The 27949-nt window shown below is 33.9% G+C and overlaps 3 protein-coding genes across 4 annotated transcripts; 2 read left to right on the top strand and 1 right to left on the bottom strand.

Moving 5' to 3' along the window:
• Nucleotides 1-128: 128 nt before the first annotated feature.
• Nucleotides 129-7918, top strand: LOC128674130 (plasmolipin-like). The gene is made up of 4 exons (XM_053752491.2): nt 129-547; nt 1184-1325; nt 1827-2093; nt 4089-7918. The coding sequence occupies exons 2-4, from the start codon at nt 1191-1193 to the stop codon at nt 4227-4229; spliced, it is 543 nt and encodes a 180-aa protein (XP_053608466.1). The 5' UTR covers nt 129-547; nt 1184-1190; the 3' UTR covers nt 4230-7918.
• On the bottom strand, nt 7914-11245 carry LOC128674135 (plasmolipin-like). Of its 2 annotated transcripts, none has more exons than XM_053752504.1 (4): nt 11184-11245; nt 10359-10496; nt 9718-9981; nt 7914-9461 (listed from the first exon to the last, which is right to left on the bottom strand). In XM_053752504.1, exons 2-4 carry the CDS (start codon nt 10479-10481, stop codon nt 9375-9377), a joined length of 474 nt encoding a protein of 157 aa, XP_053608479.1. In that variant the 5' UTR covers nt 10482-10496; nt 11184-11245; the 3' UTR covers nt 7914-9374. The 2 variants fall into 2 exon arrangements, with proteins under 2 accessions (XP_053608479.1, XP_053608488.1); XM_053752513.1 differs by having other exon boundaries at nt 11060-11220.
• Nucleotides 11246-11330: 85 nt separating this feature from the next.
• Bmcp (bmcp) lies at nt 11331-23902 on the top strand. Its single transcript, XM_053752477.2, has 7 exons — nt 11331-11649; nt 12008-12155; nt 16066-16270; nt 17172-17429; nt 18304-18393; nt 20931-21100; nt 21793-23902. The coding sequence occupies exons 1-6, from the start codon at nt 11586-11588 to the stop codon at nt 21048-21050; spliced, it is 885 nt and encodes a 294-aa protein (XP_053608452.1). The 5' UTR covers nt 11331-11585; the 3' UTR covers nt 21051-21100; nt 21793-23902.
• The last annotated feature ends 4047 nt before the right edge of the window (nt 23903-27949 follow it).

Genomic DNA, 27949 nt, shown 5'->3' with positions numbered 1-27949 from the left:
TCATAGAAAGTTTCGGGAACGCACAGAATGGAAATTCGAACTTTATCTGTCATTTAAGTTAAAAAAAAAAGATGGCGAAATTGCATTTCACTGACATTTCACAAATAAGTCACAGTCACAAAGACAGTGTCATACGTGTAGAGTTTATTATGCCGTGGTGTCCAAGCAAAGCTTGTTTTGTTTTTGATTTCTAAAATATAACTTTACTATGAAAATTAAGTAGGTACCTAGGTACTAAAGTTATTAAGTAAAACGAAGTAGGTTATTCTAGGTTTGTAGCGTCACGGTTGCGCTATGAAGATCCTATATTGCCCTAGAACACTATGAAGTCGTCTCATCGTCGCGATCGTCGCCACAGCCAGCAGGTGTAAACAGACGAAAATGAGTCATTAATGTTTTTAAGACGGAACGAATCAGTGTGATTGTCCAGTATACGGGCGCGGGCGCGGCGTATGCGCATATTCTTCAACTTATCTAAGTAATGTGCTGATAACACGTCTCCGTATAAATTCATCTCCAATTATTGGTGCTACCTATTATATTTTTGGTGAGTTTTAATGTTGTTTCAGTAGTCATTCCAAATAGGTACTAATTATAGCTAGGTAATTTATATATAATGTCACTATACATTTAAATATTGATAGTTGTCAATAGTGAGATTTTGCCCAATACAGTGTAGATTCCATCAAGATATTAGAAAGAAAATGGTTCTCACTTTATGTGTTGCTATGATCTACATAGAGCAAAAAACATGCAATTTCAAAAATTGAACAGTGTTAAAAATTGTATAAAGTTTTAAAACTAAATAGACAGTCAATGTTGAATCAAAAAGACCCAAAACTGTTTGATGATATGCCTTGTAAGTCTATATTACATCTCTTGCCTAACTGGACTGGGAAGTTCACTTATCTGGTTTTTTAACTAACAAATTTATACCTCATTATATTGTATTTGTATAAATAATATTGAAAATGTGTGCATATTCCATCTTATATTTTTTTGCAATAAAACATTTGAAGATCCACCGTCCATACATAATATTATAAAAAGAAGTCTCCCCTGTCTGCACTGTAGTATGTTGGACTTTTGTATGGTTATAGTATGATTCTGGTGAAAGGTTTAGGTTTATACTTTATTATGGCACTTTGTCTTTATGTTTGTCAATTTTTTTTTTATTTCTCAGGTCAATCATGGCATACCCAAATCAGCCGGCACCCCCTCCACCCCAGACGATGGGCTCATCGAACACAGTCTTCATAACAGAGACGCGGTTTGATCTGTCCTATTTGACCACTCCTTCTGGGATCATCAAGGCAGTTATCCTAGTTGGTCTTTTTCACTTTTAATTTATTTAATTCATAATTTTAGACTTAATAAGAGATTATTTTATGCTTAACTTCTTAAATAGAGATCTTGGAAATTTTATTATTTTTAGACTACAGGTGCATTCTAGCACTACTGAATTTATTAAGCTAGTCTAGAAACAAAGAAAATAAAAACACCAATTTATAATGAAGGTAGATAGTTAAAATAGATATATTTATTGTGTTTTTACCCAAGTGAAGTCGGGATGGGCTGGTAGTATCTTATATTTGGTTTTGGATTCAATCAAAATTCAGGCTATTATATAACCTTTTATCACCAAAGTCTAGACAGCCTTTTCTGCAGTGGTTTTCAATTGATTTATTTACTTTTTGGAAAAACACTCCTAGCATGTTGAACGCGACACGCCTGGCTCATTTTCATGAACAAAAAAATTCTATATCAATTTGAAACTTTATATATGGCATTGTCACATTGCAAAAAAAAATATTTTTTTTAAATAGGTATTCAACATTATCGGCTTCATCTGCATCATGTCTTCAGCCTTCCGATCCAACGGGCGAGGGGTTTACTTCTGTATATTAGTCGTCTTCGCCTTCTTCTTCACCGGAGCCATACTCATCCTGTACCTGTACCATGCGGTGGAGAAATACCACAATGTCAAGTGGTTGAAGATTGAGATGATTGCGTACACCACATTTGTGTTTTTGTATCTCATCGCGGCAACAATTGCTGTGGCGTTTGGGTCGGCGGCGTATTCAGCGGCTGGGGTGAGTGTAATTTTTATCATTCTAATGTTTAGCACAAACAAATATTTTTTTGTCAACATGGTAACACTAAGTTTTTTAACCGACCTTTGTTAAACTGAAGTTTCTCACATTAGATTTAATCAAATGCCTGTCTATTGTTCAAGATTCTGTTTACTTTTGGCACTCGAATGCAAACCAACACGCGAGGATTAGATAGTCTAATAATTGTTTATTGGGTTGTTATCTAGTTAGCCTAAAACTAGGTGCAAGCGGTGGTTCTAAAAGTTCTAGCTCTAGCAGGACGGTACTCAATAAGTACCTAAGTAATATATTTAATAGCAATTTAGAGAATCAACTATGGTCAAATGATTTGAAATGAATCATCAATCAATCAAAATAGAAACGATTGCTCGCCTTGCCCTTGTGTGATGACTCAACTTCACAAAAACATCATTAAAACTACAAGCCACCTGTGACAATATTATCTTCAATGTATATGTTTACATGAATTTAATGTCGAAGTTAAGTCGTTTGTAGACTTCCATTGCGGCCAAATAACTTGATAAATATTTCACGAAGTATAAAAACGCGCAATGCATCCATTGCTCCACCTATACTATTATTATAAATAGGTAAGCATTTGTGAGTTTGTATGTTTGAGGCGGATAATCTACGAAACTACCTAACCGATTTCAAAAATTCTTACACCATTATAAAGGTACATTATCCAAGATTGTTACAGGCTATATTTTATCTCAAAATTCCCACGGGAGCGAAGCCCCGGGCAACATCTAGTTAGTTATAAAAATATGACACATAATGATTTCTGTGTCGTACGTGAGCGGACTGTTATATAGATAGACTAATAGTGCTCCTTTCTTATGCTAATGAAATGACACACCTACTTAAATGTTATCAGTTGCTTCATACTTGGTATGGTATGTGTGTGATTGTTTACTGAGTTTCACAAAGCTTCTATATTTCAATATAACATTAATCATTGAGCTATTATAAATGCGAAATTTTGTACGTTCGTCGTAAAATTCTCTAGAAATAACCACTTTGGGTTTTTTAATAAATTCTTATCTTAATTTAAATGTGCGTTAGATGTGCGTTGTAGCTATTAGATCGTGGATATATATTTAATCTCCGGGTAAAAATCCATCGGTCTAAATAATAATAAATTTATTTATTTCAGACTTTCCGTTTCCGTTTCGAAATCCGTTCGTAATCCGTTTCGTCAGTAAGCATGTCCTTAGCCTAGTGCTAGCGTAAAGCGTGATAATTATATTAATTTTTCGTGTAATATTAATTATAATTATTATAATTTCGTCACTTTCATTCAATGAATTTAGATAGCTCGCCAAGTTTGGACGAAAATAAAATTGTTTAATATATGATCCAAAATTCTCAATATATGATCTAGAAATGTAGGAACCATTTTGTGTAAGGAATAAAGCGTTGAGCGAAAGCGCATCATGTTTAGGATTGACTGACGTCAAATAACTTGTATGATGATAATTCACACTAATCAACTTGTTGCAAATTGTTTGCTAATAAGGCGGTGTTAAGTGATGTAATTGTTCCGGTGAGTTAGAGGGCGCCCCGGTAGTAATCAAGACTAGATAGATATACGTAACCAAACGATTATAAAGTGCACAATTTACGTTTCCTGCTGTACAACTGAGGGCCAAAAACTGATAGAGTGTGCATTGTCCATTTCTTCCCGTGGTCGTACGAGCCGATAAAAATACATATATTCATTACTTACACTTCCCAAGGAGGAATGACGTCAAACAGACGCCCAGTTGTAGAATCACAGCCGAATATTAAAATTTGATTTATTTTTTACGGTTTCTCAGAATACCCCAATATAATAAGATCTAGATTGATTTAACAAATAAAAATAGGCTTTTTCAGCATTACCAAAGCATCTAATCCCAGATATATTGGAGAGACGCCGTTGCTACAAAGTTTACGACATTTTTGCCTCCAATCGACTCTCTTCCTTTCCAGTTCTTCGCGTATCTAACCATGGTGCTGTACGGGATAGATGCGTTCCTCAAAGTGCGGGCGCTCAAAGACGGTCAACTGGCGCAAGGACACAGAACGGTCACCAAGCAAGTTCACATGGTCACCCCGCCCGCCTTGCCTTAGCAGGGCAAGTGGTAGGATGATGCGAGGATAAGCCTGAAGATATAATTTGTATATTTGTAAGTTGAAATGTTTCAAATCCTATAATATTTAAATCCGTAAGGAAAATCAAACATTGTGTTGCTATAGTCAGTTTTGCAGCAACGCAAAGTAGTTTCTTGTATTGTTGAGAGATATTATTTCGACTGGTGTGGAAAACTTATGGAAAATACGTTAATCTGACTCGACAATAAGCCAAAGTGTGAAAACTTTTGTTTGTATGTAAATAATATTGATGGCCACGTATTGATAAACATTTTGTGGTATATTATATTTGTTAGTTAGCGACCCTCGGCCCTGTGTGCCCCGTAAGGGATAAAGACTTAATACTGACAATATATTTGCCAACAGAGTGGATCCAGTATATATATATATCTGTTGTTGTTTCAGTCTCAACAGATCATAAACATGGCAAAAATTATTACAAACGCATTTTTAAAGCAGTCTTTGTTCTTAATCTACAATACAAAATCTATTGATAATTGAGATGTGGCTCAAAACCAAAGTCGTGTGGACTGACATGAATATTTAAGTTAAATTAGTCATAAAATAAATATATATATTATTATTATTATCATCATCATTCAAGGGACTTCGTGCAGAAGTCATTAGGTGAAGAATCTGGCTTTTAGTTGTTGTAATATAAATGTGTATTTATTTACTAAATGCACACTTAGACCGGCAGATGACATAAGAACTATGTGCTCATCGCTGTAAGTACAAATAGTTTCACAATATAACTTTACGTTTGGCGTATGTCGGGCACAGGCTATTGGAGTGGCATATTTATTGGCTCGACAATTAATTCTCGAAATATTATGTATGGAAGATTTGACAGATAAAAAGTTAACCAGATTCTTTCGATTATTATTATAGGGGGGACATATCCTCCTATAATAATCGAAAAATATAATTCATATATCTTTCTTTCTTTTCCAGTGTGTTGATTTTACACACAGAAGACTTGATCGCCTCACTCTGACGTGAATTTTACACGTTTACTTAAACTGTTAACCATATTCATACATAATAAATATACATTATTTCAAGAGTAGCAAACTTTGTAATTTTGTAATTATCCTGGAATTCCCACTCCAACTAGATTAAAATTTTCAAATATAAAAAATATTTATTTCGAATATATTCCTCAGTTACGCTATAAGTATTTACAATCACGAATTATGAATGCATCATGCTAATCTCAAGGCTGTCACGCCGATGTGATTTGAATTTAGAACGACGTGATTGTTTTATCTGTGGTTCCGATGCAGTGCACTTTGATTGTTTAGTTATTTGATATTTTACTTCTATTGAAATGACAGCGATAAACTCAAAATTAATCCTACTCGTGCCTCCTGGGTTCTTAGATCAATCTTGTTCTCATGTAGGCTTTCAATACTAATAAAAAAACACTATTTATAACTTATTTATTAACTTTATTTATACTTCCAAATTGGAACGTTTTCTGGAGTCGAGTCGAGACTAGATGAAAGTAAGAGATAGAAAACCAATACAGTCACAAAACTCTCCATTAACAAAACCATAAAGTTGTACGAATTACATTTTAAAATGGGTATACCACATGAAAGATGCCGCACGAGCAAGTCTGCAATTCTTGTTGCATGTAATGAACAGTGCACTATTCATGTGCAAGTACAAAGGCAACTTTTAAAAGTAGAGATGATTGAACCATCTCATTACCGCATATTTCTTGACGTCATCTGCGGAGTCAGGGCCGAACTAAATGACCGGTGGAGTGTAGGCTTGCAAGATGCCTTATATAAATAGTATTTATTTACATTGATTCTGAAATTGAGGTTTAGTGTACAGCTATTTCCTAATGTAGCTTGTACTGGCATCGTAGATTAACAAAGAATATGCAACTACAAACGATAAGCAACACACGAATTGAGAAACGAAGAGATCTATTCATCACTTATATAAATGTAAATATCTGCTAAATATGTATATTCAGATGTGTATGACTTCATATTAGTTATATGAAATGACTTAAAAAATATTTATAGCGAAAATTTTATTATTACCCACCTATATGTTAACAAGTCTATGTGTAAATTATGTTTTGGTGTAATATTTATATTAACAGCCAGATACTTTGTCAAAATATTAAAAGCGCGCCAAATCCAAGATGCGGCTCCATTCAGACTTTACATGGGACTGTGTATTTTAAGAGATCACGCCAGGCGTTTGGCGCCGCATGGACCAAACACGCTAGGCGTTTCCTAGTTTCCAATTAAATATGATAGTTATCAAAAAATATCGACATTATAAATAATATTATTTTTGACAAATTATTTGGAAGTTTGTATAAAATTGATCATTATTAAGTATTCATATTGTTTATTTCTTGTTACCTCGTTGTGTACTTATTTTTAGACGAATAAGTTAATCTTTTGTGATATATGAAATTAATATAGCAATTTTAGTTCTAGGTTAACCATATTTATTGATTGGTGATTAAAGATTTATACATTTAGATATTTTAAACTCAATATTTAATTGAATGTTGGGTAAAAATTATATTCTACACTTTAAATGTTTGAAACTAAAACTTTTGCTTATCAATATTTTATTGTTGTGCCAAAATCGGGCCTATATGTACCTATAATTTGTACGTATATCGTGAATAATATTATAAATACAAAAGTGAGTTTGTTGTCATCTCCTTGTTGTTACTTTTCTGGCAAATAGAGACAGAGAGAGAGACATATGCTGAGAAGTATGTTACCTGCATATGTACGGAGAAGGACATAGGATGTTCATTCCGAAAAAAAGTCAGTTCTTGTAAAAAATACATGCGGTTGAAGCCGTGGGTAAAACTTATAGTGAGATATCATGTAACAGAAATAGTTTAATATTTACATTTGACATATTAAGCGCCCCCTATTGGTAAAAAATGTTACGGACCCTAATTGACAACCAAACGAGTCTCAATTTTGTAGTAGTTTATTATTGGTAAGAGTGTGCTCATAAATATGTAACCGTCAAATAATGTTTCTCTTAAGGTAATTTAACATTTCGGAGTGTAGTTACACACCAGGTGGTAAAAAGGTGGGCTGGAAGCTTTAAGACTAAAGACTAGGTAGGCAAATAAACTAGATCGCGACTAGACTTCTGTTAGGCTAGATTAACCTATAATCGCGAATTGACTAAATCGAAATTGGACTAAGTCTCGGTTGGTCTACTTTTATGCTATACAGTCAGGTAGATATTTGTATTTTAAAAAACAACCGACCATGTCCTTTATAATCTTCAGGATGATTCTACCTTCCCCAATCTCCTTGGCCCAAGTCTCGATTTTTTAATAAAGTTTCATTCACGGCTGTGGCGCCCGAAGTTCGCAATAAACTTTAACATTTTGAAACACCATATCTCATAGTCTAACAGGATCTAATCTTGTCATCTCTCTGAGAATTAGACGTAAATCTTCCAACCCAGAAGGTGGCTAACGTTTTATTTTTTCAATCTGTATTTAATAAATCATATTTTATAAGCACGTGGTGCACTTTATATTGACACTTATATTAATTATATTGTTATATTAATGAAATCAAGCATTTTCTCATCACATAATATATTTTTTCAACATGTTCTAACTATATTTGTGTTTAAAATAAAATGCATAAATCGTATGACTGTCTTTTATTGAAAACAATTTATTGATTTGTTTAAAATGTATATTTACCTTTTTGTATAAAATTTATAAAGTAATAATGATAAGTAGATAGATTCTACAAAACGTTATTTTCATAAAAAAATAAATGTTACAAAACGCGTTACTTTTTTGACGTGACAACGTCTTAAATTAGTTTGCGGCTGGGAGTCACTTATGAAAAAGTGTAACGCCCGGTAACGTTACGATGAGTCACCGAACGAGAGAGAGGCCCGCCGAATGCCTTGCGTCTCTCTCCCACTCAACTATGATCGGTCTGCCGCGCGCGTAAAAAGACGTTGTCACGTTGTCAAATCTTCGCCCGTAAAACCGACTTTACAGGCAACCATTTTTTAAATGTCATTTTGATAAAATTCAGTAGACATATTTTTAAAACATCTTCGCTAACAATATGTAATTTTATTTGACATTCACCTAAAATTACTGTTGATCGATCGATACGATCTTGTAAGGTACATTTAAGGCACTTTTGACACCCTATTTGGCTTGATACATTTAATTTATAGTAAACTTTACACGCATACATTACGGTATAAATAAATGTTTGTACAATCGACACCATATCATAACCGAATTAGTTTTGGACATCTTGATGTGCTGTTTAGTACTTGAAACATGACACTCTTAGTAGTGTAAAAATGCTTAAATTAAATGGACCCTTTTTTCCTGTTTTATGATTTATGGACTTAGAAATCATTAGCTATTAAAGTTAAATAGCTAAAATTGACATTATCTTAAAACCTAAATAAGTAGATTAAAACTTATAGTTTATATATGTAAATAGAATCAATCAAGATCTCACTCTTAGAGAAACTATTAAAATATGTGGTTAATTTAAAAGTTAATCAAGTTATAACATTGTGAATAAATGTAATTCAAAAATCATGCCAGATATTGGCTACCCACAGGGTAAGTAGTGGAGGTCTACTTGACAATTTAGCTATCTCTGTGCTTTCACAATTTTCACATTAGGTATAAAAACCATTAAAAGGCTTTTAAAGATTCCTAAATTTTAGTTCATGATATAATTTTATTATCAATTAGATTCATCTCAATTTTGCTATATCCAAGCTCAATATATTGCCTGTTACTATATACAAAATGCAAAAATATAAAAAAAGATTAAATGTTATTTACTAATTCAGTTGTTAGAACTGCCCTGTGGTTGTACCACGCATTAGTGCCAGTTCAAAGTTACTAAGTTATACATAAAATAACAAAGATTTCTTATGGTCTAAATTATACAAAACAGTGTAGAATATTTATAAAAGATTAAGATACAATTTTCAGTATCGAAGTTCGATTACCTATACTAATTGGTTTATACACCACTTGCAAACACAAGGCTTCATCAATTGATTGCCTTATATAACACAAAAACACAGTCAACAAGTCAATAACTCAGGTTAAGGCGCTCACTGTGGTGGCAACCCTCGCCTCCACCCTTTGTATTTTAAATACCCGTCAATTCCATACGCTATTATGGCACAGAATCCGAAGAACTGAAAAATAAGACAGACATCCTATAAGTGACAAATATGATTTGTATAATAAATCAGATTTTAGTGACATTATAGGTTAATTGCAATACTCTCATATAGGTATGTAGATAAACATCTGAGTTAAAAATAGGCTAGGTTTTGTAAATTTCTATTCACATATGAATAGTAAATAAAGCTGAAGACTTATATTTGGGTTTGTAGCTAATATCTCTCTGATCTTATAAATAAAATTAGAAAAGTAAAAAAAAAAACATACCCCAACAGCATATCCAACGCCTTCACCAATCGTGGTTGCAAAAATCGAGAAGCATATGTATGCTAATACCATTGCACAACAGAAGAAGAACTCCAGCTTGAGCCATGGCCACTGGTCATACTTTTCCACGAAATGGAACAGGTACATGATGAAGATGAAGCAGGTTATGATGTTGCCCACCCAGTACAGGATGTTGAAGAAGATAGCAGACACCCACATTCCCCATGACGCTTTTATGCATATGAAGCCTATAAAGTTGCATGACTGTAAAAAAAATAATTTAGTGGAATTGAAAAAAAAAATTACACTCTGGTTCAGAGAGAATTGTTGCATGATGATCACTTTTATGTGAAGTGAAACATTGGTCAATGTAAGTTCCGGTTAGGTCACAAAAGTTATCTTATTTTGATAAAGTGTTCATTTCTCTCATGTAGGTATTGTGGCCTTAAAGTTGAATATAGTTTAATAGCCAAACCAACTCACAATAAATGAAAATTTAATATATAAAAATTCTTCAATAAAACCTCATTTTTTCCACCTCTTTGTCTCATTGCACTGTGTAGGGCATGTCTCCCTACCTTTTTTCACACATCAATTTGACTATGTATGTTTAACATATATTGTAGATGCTTCATTCTTACCAATTCTACTATCTTGAGTATCCCTGGCAATGTCTTGATGTAGTTTTTGTCAAATCGCAGCACTTTCTGAGAAGTTTGTGGGGGAGGCGCCTGCGCCTGATTATGTCCATAGTTGTCAAACATGTTTGATTTACAATTCTGAAAGTATACAAACAGCTATTGAATAACATCATCTACTGCAATTGTTTTGTAGATGATTGTAATTTTCTATACACACTATATAGATATAGTTAGCCTATAATATTTTAAAAATTTCCAAACATGTACAGATACAGAAAAAAGCGTAAAAACAAGTTTAAAAGTGTGTAAAACCTGATTATTAGATTCAGGAAGTATATTTCAATAGATATTAAAACAGATATCTATCACCCAAGAGTACTTACATGTAAGTAACACACTCATGTCAAGTTCAAGTAAAATTGTCAAGGAAAAGGACAGAGTCAACTGGTCTCCTGCTCCTTGGGAAACCCAGCTTGGACTGGTTTCATTGATTAGTCATTTTCAAAATTCCACAAGATAAAATTGGGTAAGTGAATGTTTTTAAATCTGGATGGAAAATTTTGTTCGTATCAAGATTATGTGAATCAGTTAAGCATCATATTATGTTTATTACTTATTTAAATGATAACGTGCATGAAACTGTGACTGTAACTAGGTACATACATAAAGTTTGCTTCTATTTGTTATTATTTTTAATTTACCTTTGTTATCAATTTTCTAAGCTTTAGCTTTAGAAATGCAATTTAAAGTTTCACTTTTATTTCTTGCACATTGCTTGATGCACTGCACTGCAACTGCATGCACGAAGGAAGAGTACGTACCTACCTATAAGTTATTTTTTACTTTTTCTTCATCAACAAACTTCGGTTGGTTACCTATCTGATGTGACAGTGACACTACTAGTGTCACACTAATGACATTCAACTAAGTTGACTGCAATTGATGTTGTGCTTTTGTTGATTTAAAAAGAAAAAAGCTGAAATAAAAAATTGTAGTAATGTCATCTGCAGTCGCTGTGGGTGCATGTCTGTCTGTCTTTTTATTTAATTTTGTGATATTACGATAACTTTACTAATGTCTCATTTTATAAATAAATAACTTTTGACGTTTGTGTAAAATTTTCATTAATAGAAATTCAATACAATCGAAAAATCGCTGAAATCTTTTAATTGATTCCATCATTTTTGTAACTCTTTTATAAAAGTTCAAAGTGTCCGTATCTGAGTAATGGGAGATAGAGATTGGAGACCGTTTATTTACGGCGGTTTGGCGTCGATAGTTGCAGAATTTGGTAAGACTAGTTTTATATTTATCTTGGATCTTGGTACATTTTTAATGTAACCTATAAATAAGTTCCAGTCTGGTTATTTATTATTGTTCTTTACTAATAAAATGTTCTAAAGTATAGTTGATGCCATGTACTAAATTATCAAGTAATAAAACATCGTTTACTGCACAGTGGTCCAGTCATTACAATTGTTGATACCTGTATCATAATAATTACCTCATAATACCTAAATGATCTAAAGATTGTTATTTTTTTTATTGCTAGTTACAAGTTAAAAATGTATCATATAAATGTAAAATACAGGTGAGTGCAAGTGTACAGCGAAAAGAGACGCTAAATATTGACAATAATAACCTTTCAGGGACATTCCCTATTGACACAACAAAGACACGTCTCCAGATTCAGGGTCAGAAGATTGATCCTCGGCATGTGGCTCTTCGTTACACTGGCATGGTGGATTGCTTTGTGAAAACATCACAGCAGGAAGGGATTAAAGCTTTGTATTGCGGGTGAGCATTTATTTTGTAGCATATACATTGTTTCTGTTAAATATATTATCTTTATTGGTGCATAGGCATATTAGTTCTTTTAAATAAACAAATATCCGAAATGTGTTTATTACACAAAGCAACATATTCCAATTTTATTGTTAAATAAAACTGTGAAATTATATAATGTACTTTTATATTGTATTGTAAAATTAATGTTATAAAGTCGCATAACTCTACAAACTTTCATACATTTTTCAGTATTAATAAAGTCTGGCTATCTGTTTGTCTGTTCTGTTTTCACGGCTAATCTGCTGGACCGATTTTGATTAAATTTGGTATGCATTTAGTGAAAGACTCACATTCTAACATAGGCCTATACTTTTTTTTTCTAAAATCAACCCCCAAATGAATGGGGAATGAAATTTTGTCTGAAAATTGTGTCTGTGTGGCGAAGCCGTGAGCAAAAGCCTGTAAATATATATGATAAGGATCTCTTTTCATTAAATGACACAGAAAAAACACATTTTAGATAAACTTGAATTAACATTGTAATTTTTGTGAATGAGATCAAAGTTCTCAAACCTTAAAGTACCTAGTGATTCTACAACATTTTACATGAAATTATGAACTGTTTATTTGGCTCAATGTTCAAGGGCAAGATTCAAAAGATGCAGTCCTTCCATTTGCGTCTTTAATAGAAAATAATACGTCCTTGTTTTGATGAAACAATAATGTCTATTTTCCACAACGTGTTTATTTGTCTCTGATGAGTTATCATTGAGCGAAATACGCGACGACATTGATGTAATAAATATGGTAAACAAACTGTCGCAGAAATAATAATATTTGCTTTCATTTTGTATGGAAATTTCGTAAATCCTTACTTATTATAATACAAAGTTCTCCCCTGTCTGTTTGTGATAAACTCATTCATGCTCGCTTCTTGTTTTTGAATGTACTAAAAAGATGAGTATAATAATTTGTCCATGGAATTATGAAACCGTATTTTGCGAGTGCGGTTTTAACTCGTCCATTACTTTTTTTTTACATTTGATAATAATTTAACATGAGATAAGGAAGTCTGATAACCCAATGGGATGAGTGCGTCACATAGATTTGCTCACATAAACCAAACGCCACGCTTCCATTTCGTGTGTACTGGTTGTGTCGGTAAAGTTTTAAAAATAAATGATTTTTTCCTATTTTTTTGTGATAATCAGTATACTTATTGTTATTGTTACCTAATCTCATAATCGACCTAAGTTGCCGGCAGGTGACTTCTCTTTAAACTTGATGATATTTTGTGTTTTTTCGTTGTATTACAACCAATTTGACATTCAGTAAAATGTGGGATGATATAGAAATGTCATAAGTATTATGTTTCAAAAAATATCTCAAGAACCAATAATGACTAAGTAGGTATAATATGTATTATGCAAAATATGATAAACACATTAATTTATATTTCCTGTAGTTTATTACTATTGCAATATATTAATTGCATAATATAAACTAATGATAACTGTAACAAAGGTAAAGACGACACACTACGATTTTATAGTTGTTGTTTTAATTAATAAATCAATACGGGAAACTGCTTTTAGAAGTAAAAATGTTGTTCCAAAAATTTACAAAAATACCTACTTTACCATTCTGTATATAGTTTTATTACAGAATAATCTGCTTGAGGCCACTAACTTCGTGACACAGATTATGTAGTTTGCTAAAATGGCTTTTAATGTAGTACTGTAAATGCTAAATCTTTATTATTTCAAGATTTTTAGTCATTATGTCAGTATGGAATGTCGCCAAAATGTTTTGCGTAGTGAATGTTGTGATTATCATACAATCTGTATTAGAATTAATATTGTCTATGGAATTAGTATATACTCGGAGTACATACTAATTTCATGATGTTTTCAGTTCCCATCATGTTTACATAGATTTACATGTTGTTTTTGGTTATTATCTATGATAGGTACTTTTAAAAGTTTGACTTATTTATTGCATAAGAAACAAATGTCGATCTAGCTATTCCTGACCAATCTTAGCACGAGGGGCAAGCCTAACAAGTGCTAGCTTGATAGAGAAGAAAGATTAGGAAGTCCAACCACGACATCTTCTGGTTATTCTTCCTCCGCCAACACAGTATGGTCCGCGCTACGAAATAATTCCCGCAGTTAGCGGCGCCACAGTCATGGCCGTTCTGTTATTATTTCTCGAGTCCTGGTCGAACTATCACACGGTAGTACCCTATGATAGTTCGACACATGACCAGGACTTTCGTAATGCGGTCACGAGACGCGTGGGGTCTCGTCCATTAGTCGGTGATAATATTTGATATCGTTCGACCTTTACTTTAATACTACAGATAACAATAGATTACAGTAATGTGCTGTGTGTTCGTTATAGATAACGCTTAATCTTCTAATGCTGGAATTTTATATACTTTCGTAAAATAACGTTTTGATTAATAATAATCTGATATATATCTCGATGGGACACTCAATGATGATTACTATTATACGATCAAAGTATATGTTTTTCTCTTTGCATTTTTTTTTCATTGTCTAATCAGCGCAAATCGATTATTATTATCAAGTACTTTGAACGTAAGTGTTTGTTTTTAGGAATAATCCATACAATAATGTAATCGCAGCTTCTAACATCTCTATTGACACATGGAGCTGATCTCTGACCCCAGGGTTCTCGTAGAAACTGATTGCAGGGCTGTCGTATAGATGTCGTCACGCGATTTTATTAATTAATTAATTTATTTATTTATTTATGTCTCCAACATAACTGTGTAAATAAAAAACTTACACATAGGAAATTAATTAAGTACGTTATAGGAATGTTTCATGATTTAAAAATTCGTTTGTCAGTATAGTTAGGAGGCTTTTAGGCCCAGTAGTGGGACATATACTAAGTCTTCACGTGTCCAATCTTCATGTATTGGTAATAAGCATGTATTATATAATAAACTTATAATATATATTGAAATATATTGAAGTTTCGGCTGTGATCTAATCTTAAGTTAACTCTCCTCGGGATCGCTATTGTTGCCTATCAACAGCCTAGGCTATGCATTCCTTAGTTGCTTTGTACGAGCGGCGATGGAGACTGGTGGTGTTGTAGGGCGGAACCACACGCCAGAATGACATGCTGTAGCAAGTAAAACTAATTTATATGTAAACTTATTTTTGTGGATGGCAGTGACGTCTCCGTTATTTAAATTACGACATTACACAACTGTTATTGAACTCGATGCGGTTGTAACATCCAAAGTCAAGGTTGAATCGCAGAACTGGCTGTGTTACAGTCCACATGTAACTATGTAATTATTTTCCGCAAACAAAAAATAACAGTACTTACTGACATAATAGTTACTATTATACGAGAATGGTTATAGTTTCACCTACTATTGGAGTTTATTCATAAAACAGATAAAGTACAGTTCACGTTAAAGTATGATTTGTCATTGTCGCACTTTACAAAATTTGGCATTGCTAGTACGAGACAAAAGATACTTTAGCATCTCATTAGCATCATATTAATCAGCATTCATCATTAATGTATGATAAATATTTTTTTATGAATAACAAGGATAGACTAATTAGTCTATCCTTGTTATTCATAAAAAATATTATTATATATAGTCTAATTAGACTATGTATATAATCCCAAAATTTCCTTTCCTTTCTCAAAGTGACGTCAGGCTAGCGGCCGGTCTAAAAGTCACAGCTGAATCTTCAAATTTTAAAGATTTACACTCTTATATGAGTCAGATTGGTATACAAACTCGTGTGGTACGAGTAGGATTCGAACCTGGGACCTTTCGATCTACAGGCGGGCGTCCTAACCATTACTCCACCAGAGCTTCAACCATATTACATACTTTTTACTTATTTCTAATCTAATTCTCCAGAATCTGGCCAGCAGTGCTCCGGCAAGCCACGTACGGGACCATCAAGTTCGGTACTTATTATTCACTGAAGGATGTATTCAGCAAGTACAGGGCTGATGGCGGCTCCAAAGAGCATTTGGTCACGAACACCTTCTGCGCGGCGTTCTCCGGCGGCCTGTCCAGTGCCATCGCCAACCCGACTGATGTCCTCAAAGTCAGGATGCAGGTAAGGAACATAGATGGCGCCAGTTTCCTAGTTGTTTTACTACACATATTTACTAATACATTGCTGATAGGTGGCGTTACTGAGTTCAGATCCGTGTACTGTTAAATTATTGGCTTCGTCCCTGTGGGAGTATCGGTATATAAAGTATAATGATTAGGGTTACAGTTTAACTTTAAAGAGTACAAAACGGATTTTAACGAACTATATTTTTTGCTATGGCAATATAAAATACAGGTCAAGATTGATTTCATTGAATAACACGCAGTGTTGCCAGCCAAGAGGACTTTAAATTTTCAACACGCGTGCTTGTTCCTTAAATACATATTATAAAAGTTCTCTGCCGCGTCTGTATGTCAATTTGTATAAACAAAAACAACAGCACGGATTTTCATGCGCTTTTCACCAATAGATAGTGTGATTCCTGAGGAAGGTTCAGGTGTATAATTTATTGTGTTTTTACCCGAACGAAGTCGGGACGGGCTGCTAGTGGTATATAAAAAAGAAAGTTGACCAATCACACTGGAAAGCGTTAAGAATCCAAGATTGTCGTGTCATATATAGACGACCTCCGTGGCGCAGTGGTAAAGTTCTTGCCACTGAACCGAGAGGTCCTGGGTTCGATCCCCGGTCTCATGATGGAAAATGATCTTTTTCTATTTGACCCGGGTCTTGGATGTTTATCTATATATGTATTTGTTATAAAATATAGTATCGTTGAGTTAGTATCCCGTAACACAAATCTCGAACTTGCTTTGGGGCTAGCTTAATTTGTCTGATTTGTACTAATATATGTATATTTATATTTTCTTTATTCCTTAACATCGTCAATTGATGTTTTCCAAGTTACAATCAAGAACGTATCGTTAATTGATTTTCTCCACGTGACAATCGGACACATAAGGTGGGCGACGAGAAACGCAAGCTGGTCCGTTGTTTCGTGGACATCTACCGCGTGGAGGGCGCGCGCGGGCTGTGGCGCGGCGCGACGGCCACGTCGCAGCGCGCGGGCGTGATCGCGGCCGTGGAGCTGCCCGCGTACGACGCCTGCAAGCGCCGGCTGCTGCCCGCGCTCGGGGATACGCCCCTCAACCACTTCGCGTCCAGCCTGTTGGCCAGTTTGGGGAGCGCAGTGGCCAGCACGCCTCTGGACGTTATCCGGGTGAGTCTTGTGTTTTTTAACCCGCGACGCGAAAAGAGGGGTGTTATAAGTTTGACGTGTCTGTCTGTGGTGTCGTAGATCCCAAACGGATGAACCGATTTTCGTTTAGTTTTTTTTCATATGTCATAGATAATTTTATCCCGAGTGTTCTTAGCGATGTTTCGTGAAAGTTGTGGCGAAATTAATATTGAAAGTCGGGGGTTTTTAATTTGTCTAACAAATAAACTTGTTTCGTAGTAATTGTCAGGAATAAAGATAATATGGACCCTGGATGAAAAGATTTTTATTATTGTAGTTTACTTTTATAGAAGACCGGACCCTAAAAGACATTTCCGAAGAGAATTTACAAAGATGCCAAAGAACTTTGTGAAATAATTACACAGTTAACCTAAACTATCAAAAAAAAAAAGAAAAAAAAAAACAAAAGTCATAATTTATAATATATTTCTTAACTAAATATTTAAGAACTCATTATTATTATCACTTTTCGAATAACGTTGTGGAGTACAATATGCTTATGTTTACCATTCATAATTGTATCCGTCTTGGTGCAAAATGTCCTTTTCTCACAATGTATTTTTCTCATAATGTCCTTTTCTCACAATGTATTTTTCTCATAATGTCCTTTTCTCAAAATGTCCTTGTGTATTTTCGATGATAATTTAGATAAGCAACTGATTAAAACAGTTTTTTTTAAAAGGACATTTTGAGTAAAGGACATTTTGACTAAATGACATTATGAGATGAGGACATTATGACAAAAAGACATTATGAGAAATGGACATTTTGAGAAAATGATATTTTGAGAAAGGACATTGTGAGAAAAAGGCATTTTGCGCCAAGACGATTGTCAATCAATGTTTCTCTCTTTCAGACGCGGTTAATGCAACAGAGGAAAGTGAAGAATCACGTCGCGAAACCCAATGAAAGGATATACAAAGGCACCACGGACTGTTTCCTACAGGTAACAAACAGCCTAACTAAAATAAATAAATAAATAAATGGAGCTTGTATGACAGTAACGTATTGTGACGTCACGTGTCGGATCTTGGAGTCAAAAAGCATTACTAAGATACTTTAATGTTCTCGTAATCAATAAAACTGATCAACTAAAGCGACATTTAATCGTAACTCTGAATCGTAATCACGTTACTCTGAAGCGTAATATAGATAGATAGATAGATAAATCATTTATTTGTTCAACTGTATCACACATACATTATACAAAACAGAAAAGGGTACATAAAAACTCACTAAGCTAACTTATATCTAAAAGTACATGCAAATGTGTGCCACAGAAGCACAAATAGGCTACAGCTCAGCACATGTTACTCCAATGGAGCAACGCTGATTTTCAGCCGTCGCCATTGAGCGATGACGCGACCATGCGCAAATTAACATACAGATTTGATAAAATAAAAAATTAAAAAATTAAAAATAGAAATTAATGTCAAAATGGGAATAAAATGCAAATTACATAAATAATATCATTAAATATATTAATTGGAAAATAAAAAGCAGTGGTAACGCAAATGGCAATTTGTGACTACTTTTTACGGGAGGGCGCTTTATGCACGCGACAAGTAAAGCGGTGGTGGGAAGAATCAAGAATTTGTTTTTCTAATAAATGTGATTTTAATTTTAATTTAAAAGTAAATTTAGACTGTATGCATCTCAGCGGTGGTGGAATATTATTCCAACACTTTGTTGCCGCGTACCTAAAACTCCCCGCAAATGCTGAAGTCCTGTGTGCTGGCATAGAAAGAACAGGGCGTGCCAATCTAGCACGACGCCGAGACATGAATATTAATTTGTCATAGAGATACTCAGGTTTGTTGAACTTCAAAATGCCGAAAAGTAAACTAGCGAGATGCAACTGTCTACGAGCTTCCATATTGAGTGCAGACGCTTTGTTTAAATAGGGTGTAATATGATTTCGCGGAGGGACATTGTAAATAAACCGTATACATGCGTTCTGCACTCTTTGGAGTAGACGTTTTGCTTTCTCCGTAAGACGAGGACCATATACGAGGTCACCATAGTTAAGCCTGGAGAGCACCAGCGACTCGCAGACAATCTCCCGCGACCTAACCGACAGCTGATCGCGTATTTTGTAAAGAATACTGAGATGATAGAAACAATTCTTAGCCAAGCCCAACAAATGTTTCCCAAATTTCAGCTCACCATCAATAATTAAACCCAAGTTTCTAGCCTCCTCTACTCTTTCAAGAGACTGACCATCAATAGACACGGTGGGACACGCATTCACAATCTGAGATATTTGCCATCTACTACCAAGTATCATAAATTTAGACTTCTCCGGATTCAGAACAAGTGCATTACGTTTAGACCAATCTGAAATGCTAGCTAGATCCTCATTCATCTGATTGACTGTCTGTGATATATTGTTAGAAGGAGTGCTAATATACAATTGGACATCGTCAGCGTAAAAATGAAACTTACAACTTTTTATTGCTGAGGGTAGATCAGCGCAGTAAATAATAAAAAGTAAAGGTCCCAATATCGACCCTTGTGGTACCCCACGCTCCAAAGATTTAGAGTCAGAGTCCACGGCAGTACCATCACTTTTTTTAATTTGCACATATTGATGACGAGCGGTAAGATAGCTCTCGAACCATGCAAGTGCGCCAGAATCACACCCATAATAAGAAAGTTTGGCAAGTAAAAGAGAGATGCTCAAACAGTCAAATGCGCGCGAATAGTCCAGTAGTGAGAGGATCGTTCCGCGACCTCTGTCTCTCTCGCCTATGATATTATCCACTACATCAATCAGTGCTGTTATAGTTCCGCGGCCCTGTCGAAACCCGGACTGCAGTGTAGGAAGAATATCATTATTTTCGACGTAGTGTGTAAGTTGAGATGAAACTGCTTTCTCCAAGATTTTCGAAAGAAATGGTAATATGCTGATCGCTCTGAGGTCCTTAAAATCGGAAGGGATATTGATTTTAGGCAAAGGAGTCACAATAGCTTCCTTCCAGCATCTCGGCACAACTCCTGTGGTTAATGATTGATTAATGATCACTGTATATGTATGTATATACCACATTGTATTTTTTTCCCAATCGAATAGCCAATTCAGAAGTACTTTCCCGGTCGATTTTTTGTTTGGTAGTTGTCTGAGTTGGGCGACGTGTAGCCGGCATAAAACTGACAAATAGAAAACTACGTCTTCTTTGAAGTGAAAACTTGTATAGCGGCGTTGTGCACTTTTTGTGATGGGTAAAAAATGTTAAACTCGCGTCAGGCAGGACACGTGACCTGAGGGCGAATGTGATTGGTCGCTGCGTTTCACTTCGAATCGATTCGATGGCGAGACGTGAAATGCAAATCCGCACTTCGCCCACAGATCGAAAATTAATGAGACGACAAAAAAGCACAACGTTAATATTCAATTTTTCACTTCTGCCGGCACTCCCGGAGTGCATTAGTTTTTTTTTATTACCCGTTTTTTTTTTATTCAAATGATTGTTGTATTCGCAGACTGTCCGCAATGAAGGTTTCCCAGCTCTATACAAGGGTTTCATCCCGACGTGGCTGCGGATGGGGCCCTGGAACATCATCTTCTTCGTCACCTACGAGCGGCTCAAACATATGTACTGAACGAGGGCTGGCGTGCTACGACCTCATTGCTGTCATTGCCACTGCTCTACGTGAGAAACATTTATTTTTATACTCTTTATTCATTGAGACTGTACCGTGTGTAGCGCACACTGGCGCCACCGTCATGTTTTTATGAATTTCTTTTAAACAGAGGCAAATTTTAAATATCTGTCTCGGACTCATTATGCTATATAAAGGACTGCATTAAAAAGTATTGTTGTTTTATATCGGACACAGTTGCCACAATCTACTAAACGGCAAACGGTAGCCACTAAAGTCCGTTCAGTAAATTGTGACTACATATTGTACAATAGAAAACTATATTATTTTTTAATTAAGTCCTTTAAATAGCGTAGCATAATTTGTCCACGCAAGCAAGATTTGTAACATTTGCTTTTATTTAAAAGAAATTTATAAATATATGATGGTGGCGCTCGGTGCACTAAACTGTTAAATCAACTGCCCTTAAACAGTTAAATTATACTTCCGAGCTAAATTATGTTTTGTCACTGCCGCACTTTATAATATCAGATCGTAATGTTAGTCTTAATATAAATTATGTACAGATATTACACGCGCACGTAAAGGTACGTGGTTATATCTCTGGTGCCCGCTGAGGCAGACGCTCGGTTGTTAATAGCTGATTTGCGAATGTTTAAAACGTGTAAATTTTGGGGACAAGGGATGTATTTTCAATGTAGTTATTTCTTATGATCAGTTACATTTGGTTGTTTAATTTCAGATGGCAGCTGGGAGATTTAAACAAGAGAACATCCATCTTGGATGTTGGAGCTTTGATGTTGGACTCTAAAATTGCAGACACGTGTCAATTCTTACCAACGGTCGTGTAGGGTTGCCACAAACGATTTCCTTTAATTTGGTCTATAATCTTGCAAGTTATCGATCTTTCTTGCGAGTTATCTTGCAAGAAATCTCGGTCTCCAACAGATTGGCATTAATGCACACAACACATCACATCAATTTATTACAATTTCGACCCTATTACGGCGCCATCTAGGGGCAGTAGACTCGTATACACTAGTAAACTAGTCGACCAGTGAGCAGGTTCCCTCGCGATGTTATTGCATCCATCAGTTTGAGCTCGATGTGTCTTGAAAAGCAAACATTTTGAATATGATAAAAGTTGTGTTTCCAAATTGATATTTTATAACTTTATCTTTCGTCCATATTGATATATGGACGACTAATGCATGTTAAAAGTAATATATTTTCTTGTTATTTACTAACCCTTCATATTCTGGGTGAAATGGTCTCAGTATGCGAGGACTGATTACCCGTCTGTGCACGCACAGACGTCCCCAAAAAGTAATAACACTTTATATTAAAATTAATTAAAAAGATAAAGCATACTCAAAGCTAAAGTTTTGTCTCGTTCTGTCAATGTCAAATTTTATATAGTGCGATAGTAACGAAACATACTTTTTAAAAGTATGTTTTATGTGTTTATGAATATCAGGGCGAGTCTCTCATTTTTGACTAAACTGTGTTTGTATGTTTAAGAATAGTGCAATTTAGTTTGTAAGTAGTTCAAAAGTGGTATTAATTATACCAAAGCAGGCATTATCTGTAGTGTGCAATACAAATGTGTCAACTATGCTTTGTTATGTACAATTAAAAGTAAAAATAAATACATTTGACAAGAAACGTTTTTGTTGACTATATAGGTATCAAAACACATCACACATGGAAGTCGGTTTAGGCGTTTCACATATTTTTTGTTCGTCTGTAACAAATTTATTGCACGAAAACAAGTACATACAAAGACTTATCCCCTGTAGTATTGCTTTAACGTTCGTTGCCAGGCAAGAGGCAAGCATAATAAGCTAACCGCTGCGTAGAATTTAATTGTTTAAGTGTGTAATTTGCATACATTTCTAGTTTTTTATGTGAAATACGTGAATATAAGAATAAGATCATCAATATTTTAATGTAACTTTAATGGAAAAGTGAACAGTTAAAGAAGAAATCAACAAAACAGTTTAAATTTTACAAAATAACTGTTGGAATCCCTGACCTACGACAACCCGCAGAGTCGCCGCTTGATGAATCATTGCATCGCATCGCTCAGCTGAGCCACGACCGCCCGTGTACCACGAGACGCAGATTTTAGCGACGTTAACTATCGCTACCTCTGTACTAAGGTAATAAAAAATGTCTGATACAAAGAATTGTAGTGGCTGTAAAGGCGTTATTGTTGATGAACGGTATTTACAATGCAGCATTTGCATGGAATATTACGACCTTATTTGTGCCAATGTTCCGGAAGTTCGATTTTACAAAATAATGACTAAAGAACTCAAAAATACTTGGCAGTGCGTTGTATGTAAAAGCAAACAGCCCAAAATCGATAATACAAATACACCAGTACGCGCTTCTTTTGACGGCGTGACAGTACAGCGAGGGGCGGACAAAAGTAGTCCGGTCTACCTAGATTTATCTATATTTGAAAACAGTAATTTGATGCAGCCGTCAACGTCCACTGCCTGTAATGCTGCATTGAGTGTCACCACTAGCAGTATACCTCAGTTATCAGACAGCGAAGAAGATGATCAAATCACTTCTCTTAAACATAAAATATCGCAGCTCACGAATGAATTGGATCGTGCTTCGAATAAAATAATAGAATTAACAGCAGAAAATGAAGTTCTGAAAAAAACTATTTCAGAATTAAAGCCCCACAAAGACAATAAAAAGTCTAAAACAAAAAAATCAGCACCAAAAACTAAAAAAGTCTCAAGTCCTCAAATAAATGATATTAAGAAAGCAGGAAAAGTTACTATGAAGCCCCAAAATATAGTTCAAAATATATCAATACAGAGTGAATCAGAAAAGAAGATGAAATTATGCATGATAAGCAGTAATAATGATATTAAAATGCTAGAGATAGCAAAAAATTCTTTTAGTAACTCAGAAATATGTCATTACTTGTACCCTAAGTGTGGGATAGGCCAGCTCATAAAAAACATAGATGTGAAACTTAAAGATTTTACAAAGGATGATTGTTGCATTATTTTTATTGGTCAAGAAGACTTTAAAAAAACAAACAACTATTTTGATTTAGTTTTAATGCTGAGGGAAACATTATCAGCAATTACTCATACAAATATAATATTATGTCTGCCAATATTTAAATGTGCTGACAATACAGACATTTTTAATTGGAGACTGGAATGCTTCAATAATTTACTATATTTGGATAACCATACACATAATTATGTATATCTACTAGACACAAATTTGAATTTATCATTTGAATATGACATGTTCTCAAGACAGTACGGGACTATAAATTACTACGGGATGAAGAGGATATTTAAAGACTTGGAAAATCTAATTCAAGACATCGAGTATAATAATAGGGAATGTGATAAATTCTTGTCAATCAATAATTTAAACACAAACGATCAGTTTTTTCTGTGATTCGAAATTAGTTATAATACATCAAAACATTGCAGGTTTAGTGAATAAGTCTGACTTACTTGTTATACACATGGAAGAATTATTATGTAATAGAATTGACATTGACATTATTTGTGTATCTGAACATTTTATTAAATCGGGAAATGAAGACAATTTGTATATCCAAAATTTTTGTCTTGCAGCATGTTATTCGAGGTCTAGTGAAAGTCGTGGAGGTGCATGTATCTTAGTGAAAAAAATATATAAATATAAAGAAATTCGTATATCAAAACATTGTGTTAATGGAGTTATAGAATGTTGTGCAGTAGAGTTGACAGAATTTAAATTAATAATATTGTGCGTCTATAGACCATCCACTTCTAAGGATTACGATACTTTTTATGATAAATTGGATATTATCTTAAAAATATTATGTGCACATTCAAACAAGAAAGTTGTAATATGCGGAGACTTTAACATTAATATCTTAAAACGATGTACTTTAGCTTTGGATTTTGAGTACTTCCTTAGGGGTTATAATTTGACATTACAAATCAGAATACCGACTAGATTGAGCAGTAAAACATGTATAGACAATTTTGCTCACAATATGGAAGGTATAAGCAAAACTTATGTGCTAGAATTCGGTTTGTCTGACCACACGGCTCAAATAATAGAAATCCCGGTCAAGAAAGTAAATGTTGTAAAGTATTGGCGGGTAAAAAAACGTGATTTAGGTTCAGACAATTTAAGTATTTTTAAAAAATATGTAAAGGAATTTGGCTTTTCGGGTGTTTACGACACAGAGGATCCAAGTTTGGCTACTAAATATTTTCTAGAAAATTTCCAAATGTTGTATAATCTTTGTTTTCCGGTAAAAATAGTAACTGTAAGAAACATTAATAAAAATAAATGGGTCTCAAAAGGAATAAAAAAATGCTGTAAAAGCAAAAGAGCTCTTCTTTGGAAATATAGAAAAAATGCATCATATGAAAATAAAATTAACTTTAAAAATTACAGTAAAAAATTAAAGAAAATCGTAAACTTAACTCAAAAGGCGCAAAACTCACATTATATTCATCAAGCCGAAAATAAGTCCAAAGCAACATGGCAAATAATAAATAAAAGAGAATATACTAGAAACTATATTACAAGAGTTGAAAAAGATGGTAGTATTATTACGGACCCTAAAAAAATTGCAGATGCTTTTAACTCACACTTCATCAATAAAATTGAATATTTATCAAAAAATTTGAATAACAAAGTTGATATACAAACACAGTCACAATCCATGTTCCTACAACCCATATCACCTGAAGACGTCATACGTATTATTACGACTTTGAAAAATAAAAATAGTACTGGACTCGACGGTATATGTACTAAAGTAGTCAAGTTTGTAAAAGAAGAGATAGCTCAGCATCTGAGTCATATAATAAATATGTGCATAGATGCTGGTATCTTTCCTGAAACACTAAAAACAATAGTTATCAAGCCAGTGCATAAAAAAGAAAGCAAACTCAATATGTCCAATTTCAGACCCGTAGCATTGGGATCTATATTCACAAAAATATTTGAAAAATATCTTTATGATGCTCTTTATAAATATCTGACAAAATACAATTTACTATGTGACGAACAAATGGGATTTAGGAAAAGTAGAACTATCAACATGGCAATATATAAATTACTTGACATTGTAATGCATAATGTAGATAATAGAACCGCGGTATGTGCACTGTATACAGACATGACTCAGGCGTTTGATTTTGTTAACCATAAGCGATTAATAAATAAGCTGCACGCATATGGAATAAGAGGGAATGTACTGAATCTTATATCATCTTATTTAGATAGCCGTGGTCAGCACGTTGAGATAAACCGTATCTGCACTGTAACTAATCAAGAACAAACTTATTTATCGGACCATCGTATCAATAAATTTGGAGTTCCGCAGGGCAGTGTGTTAGGGCCACTGTTATTTTTAATATACATTAACGATCTGCCCAAACATGTTAGACAACACATGGTATTGTTCGCTGATGACAGTACAGCTGTAATAAAATGTAATGACCCAAAGGAATATGAAACCGATATAACTAATGTATTACGTGATATAGTAGAATGGCTTGAGATAAATAATTTGAAAATTAATATGAAAAAATCTAAATTGATGCAATTCGCTCAAAGAAAGACAGTACAAAACTTAACTATTCATTATAATGGAGAACAGGTTGATGAAGTCATGACAACCAAATTTCTAGGGCTAACAATTGACAACAAACTAACATGGAATGGTCATACCGATAATGTTTGCAACAAATTAAATAAATGTGCGTACGCTCTTTTTCAGCTTCAGAAAAAAATAAAATTAGAGGCGTGTGTTGTAGCTTATCACGGCTTAGTCATGCCGATATTGCGATATGGGATAATATTTTGGGGTAATTCAAGGGATAAAGACATCATTTTTAAAGCACAAAAAAGATGTGTGCGATCAATGTGCGCTTTAAAAACTCAAGATAGCTGTGTGCCATATTTCAAATCCCTTAAATTACTAACATTTCCTTGTATTTATATATTTGAAATATGTATATTTGTAAAATTAAATCCGCACTTATTTAAGAAAATAAGGGACACGAGAAAAAGAAAGGACCGTGTTAGGCCACAATATGTACACAAACTGGTAGTTGGTGGTCACAATACGGCGTTATTAAGAAACAGTGTATTTGGCATGGCCCCTGTTATATATAATAAATTGCCAGAGAGTTTTAAAGATCTTAATTTTTTGAAGTTTAAGAAAACATTGAAACTTTTTTTATTAGATAAATGCTATTATACAATAAATGAATTTTTAAATGACAATTTATGATATATACCTACCTAATATGACAAGTATAAATAATTATTTTAATTTTAATTACTTTCTTGTTATTTTGTTTTTATTTTGCATGGCGATTGACAAACTTACAGTACTTATAGTTTAATTTTATTTACAATTAAAAGGTTTTTTGACTCTAATAATTTAATAATGATGACTCGTGAAATATAATTAAACATATAATCTTGATGCATGCCACACAAGGAAATAATATTTTTATAATTAATTAATTATTGTACATCCGCTCTCGGATAAAACATAGTGATACTAAAAACATGTGACTTATATCTGTAACACCTACCTATGTTTTACAATAAAGTTTTTGAATTTGAATTTTTGAATTTGAATTTGAATTTGAATTTGTAGATATCTCTATTACAGACAATTTAATTTTCACAATAACTTTTTTATGTTGTTATATTCCATGCGAACATATTACGAAAAATTTACTGGTATTTAAGCCATCTTGTATAAACATAGCAACCAAAGCTACGTTGGGAATGTAATTTTAATTTTCCGCCATTTTGGACGTTCAGTATTGACTACGCAAATATTTCGAAAAAGAAAATTTTTATCAATATCAATGATGTATAGAATATTC

The sequence above is a fragment of the Plodia interpunctella genome, chromosome 1 (genome assembly GCF_027563975.2).
Source record: "Plodia interpunctella isolate USDA-ARS_2022_Savannah chromosome 1, ilPloInte3.2, whole genome shotgun sequence".
Taxonomy (NCBI): Eukaryota; Metazoa; Arthropoda; class Insecta; order Lepidoptera; family Pyralidae; genus Plodia; species Plodia interpunctella.
This window is presented reverse-complemented; position numbering and strand designations above follow the sequence as displayed.